The sequence below is a fragment of the Primulina huaijiensis genome, chromosome 16 (assembly GCF_012295235.1).
Source record: "Primulina huaijiensis isolate GDHJ02 chromosome 16, ASM1229523v2, whole genome shotgun sequence".
In the NCBI taxonomy this organism is placed as follows: domain Eukaryota; kingdom Viridiplantae; phylum Streptophyta; class Magnoliopsida; order Lamiales; family Gesneriaceae; genus Primulina; species Primulina huaijiensis.
Genome location: NC_133321.1, coordinates 195,631 through 198,776, shown reverse-complemented (window position 1 = coordinate 198,776; position 3,146 = coordinate 195,631). Strand labels below are relative to the sequence as shown.

Sequence of the window (3,146 nt, the reverse complement as noted above, 5' to 3'; positions counted from 1 at the left end):
TATTGACATAACTACCCTACATTTTACATCTTTATATATATATATATATAATCAAGTAGCTCGCAAGCTACACATAGAAACATTTAAAACTCGAACTCAACTTAGAGTTAAGAGTTGAGTTTTGACTGAGCAGCTCATGAGTTACTCATGATTAGTTTGACTCACTTGCACCCCTATACCAAATTTCAAAACTTTATTTATTTTATGGCATAAATTTCATTTCTTCAGCTCATTGTTATAAGATGAGGAAATATCTATAAGATTCACATGAAAAGTTAATGCGATCCAAATCCATACTTCCATTAATTCTATGCATAGGCATTTACTAATGTGAGGAATAGAATGCAAGAATGCATACAACTTCAATCTGTATATGAAACAAATAATCGGTAAGTACAACAGACTTGAAACTGGAAGAATGCTTATTATCGTCTTTTCAAGTACCACGGTTAAAATGTATTTCCACGAAACGAAAACTCAGACGAAACTTCATATACCGTGATTAAACACCCATCATAGTTGGCTAGGCCAAGTCATATTCCTCAGATCATCAATGCTCACTTGAATTATCTCGTGCATCAGACTGCGCTTCCTGCAAATGAACAAAAAAAATGATGAAAAGACCGTTCAAGAAATTATTAACGCCATGGCATCATCCATCAGTTCACACAACTTCGAACAATTGTACCAAACTCTTTAGATAAGGTACTAAAATAAAATTCCATTTTACCAATAGGCAGCAGCTAATTTTGCCCATATCATTGTCAATGGCATTTAGGGAATATATGACCAATGTGTCTCAAGATTGTTTGCCTACTCCAGACATCCCTTTAAAGGAGCTAATTACCAATACAGCTCAAAGGAAGGTCATTTAAAGTCATTAGTTTCAAAATACACCATAGAGAAAAACCAGACTTATTTAGGTGAGCCTGAAAACCATTTCTCGTAGAACTCGTGAAAGGACCTTTGAAAACTGGTGCTTGGAGCTTTTCTTGGCTTGTTTATCATGTTCTCTCCAGGGATTAAGAGCATCTCTAATGGCCTGAGCTTCAGGGGTGCTCTCCCAAGACCTCTTCTCCGCTTCCAAAACCGTTACTTTATCATCTGCAGTTATCCACAGAGAAAATCAAACAAAGTTGTGCATCACAAGTGATACACCTGAACAAACAAATGTACATGAATCTGAACTTGATAATTCACCTCAAGAATCATATTGCAATTTCAATAATCCAAGTCCTTCACAGCGAAAACGAGAAGAAGGAAGTTTAAAAGAACGACATCCAAAAATACTCGTATCTATCATAAGAGGCTCGCAGCTGCTATTGGATAAAAACGTTAGATCTACCTCATGTCTAGAAGAAAGGTTATCAATTTGCATCGCCCAATTCCGTACGTAGAAAAATACTAATCTAAGTAATGGTATTGTTGAATCCTGATTACGAAAACAAGCATTAACCTTGGACACAGCAGCAATCAAGCCATGTCTTCAAGTCCAAATCTAGCCAACAAAAGTGGGCTCGGGTATCAATATTCAGAGATAATATTTCAACAGATCAACCAACAAGCTATCCTCCTCATATATATTCAATCCTGGTTTCACCTCTGTTTTTCCCAAGGTTAAAGTCATAGTTTCCATGATACGTGAGATGGGTTCTCATCTTTAATGGGTAAAGAACAAAATCAAGAACTGAAAAAATGGAGATTGGAAGTGAAAAAGGAGGGTTCTCACACAGAAACCAGTTTTGATCATGAAGTACTCCATGGAACCTCCAATCATGGCCGAGACAATCGAAATCTTCAAGTACCAATCCACAAACTTCATCTTTTTTATTCTTCGATCTTCACACTAAGCTCTGCTGAAGGGTTTCCGAAAACAAATGATTATTTATTAAGAAAAATTACAATTATTCGTCATATAGCATTTTCCTCCAAATATATAGACTTAATTCACTAATATATAATTACATATTAATAAAAAAAATTCACTAATATATATAGGGCAACTTATTTATAAATACCCAACTCCCTTTTCAACTTTCTTTTTACTACTCATCCCTTCAAAACTTAGTTTTAACTACCCCAATTTTTTAAAATTTCAATAATACCATTTTCTACTAAATATGGTAAATGGCATCGTTATACCCATCGAGTCCGTTCATAATGGCATAAAGCCCCTAGAAATATAGCTACGCAAGGTTTCCAGCCTATATACCATTTTTAAATGATCGATTTTTTTTTTTTATAAAAAGCACATCATGCTTCCGTATGATAAATTGAACAGTTTACCTTTTTGACAGAGTATCACCGGGTTATATCCACCGAGTTTTACAGACTGCTCCTCACAGTCCAACCACACAGTCGCGACCGATGGTTTCTGATGTAGACTCCTTCAGCAATACTTAGTACAACCCTGTTTCGTTTCCTACCTCAGGATGTAGAGTAAAGCAATCAATTTGAAACTAGTACATGAGAGAGACAAAAGCCTTGATTCTTTTATTCAAACATAAAAAAATCATTATTACATAGAAACCTCCTGTAGAGGAGGAGAAACTTGTTTAGCTACTAATAGTACCCGAACACAAAACACACATAAACTTGAAAGAGAAAATATTACAACTTGGTTGAAAGAAAAATGAAGAGGTTGATCGATGCTTTCACCTTCTTTCTGCCTTCTTATTTATAGAAGCCCCTTCGGATTTGTTTTCCGGACTTCAAACTCTTACTATAACTTTTTTTAATGTCTTCCAGCTGTGGTTGACACTATCTCCTGAGTGGGTAGAGTGGGTGGTTGAATGGTCCCCTCCATTTTTTCTTGATTTGTCTCTTTTCTAAATTATTAATCTAGAAATTGCTCGTTCTTCTGATCTTATCTCCTGGCATAACCAGTAGATATGCGTTTGTATAATATCAGGTGATATTTCATTTCTTGATTCCTTCAGTCTTTTGTGGAAATTTTTGAAATTTTTCAGCTCCTTTCTTATTGCCTTGATGCGTCTTTTAGAAACCTTTAGATATGTATAATATATTTTCTTTAGGTTCCGACTTTTTCCTTGTGTATTTTTTTACCGGTTCTCATTTGTTCGTTATTAATAGGTGAAATTGAGTCCCAGTTCTTTTGTTCTTTTGTTCATTTAGTGGGTTAGTAA

The 3,146-nt window shown here is 35.1% G+C and overlaps 1 protein-coding gene across 1 annotated transcript; it reads right to left on the bottom strand.

Annotated features, from left to right (window-relative positions):
- Nucleotides 1-343: 343 nt before the first annotated feature.
- On the bottom strand, nucleotides 344-1,905 carry LOC140961621 (uncharacterized). The gene is made up of 3 exons (XM_073420264.1): nucleotides 1,732-1,905; nucleotides 965-1,104; nucleotides 344-592 (listed from the first exon to the last, which is right to left on the bottom strand). Exons 1-3 carry the CDS (start codon nucleotides 1,820-1,822, stop codon nucleotides 551-553), a joined length of 273 nt encoding a protein of 90 aa, XP_073276365.1. The 5' UTR covers nucleotides 1,823-1,905; the 3' UTR covers nucleotides 344-550.
- Between the last annotated feature and the right edge of the window lie 1,241 nt (nucleotides 1,906-3,146).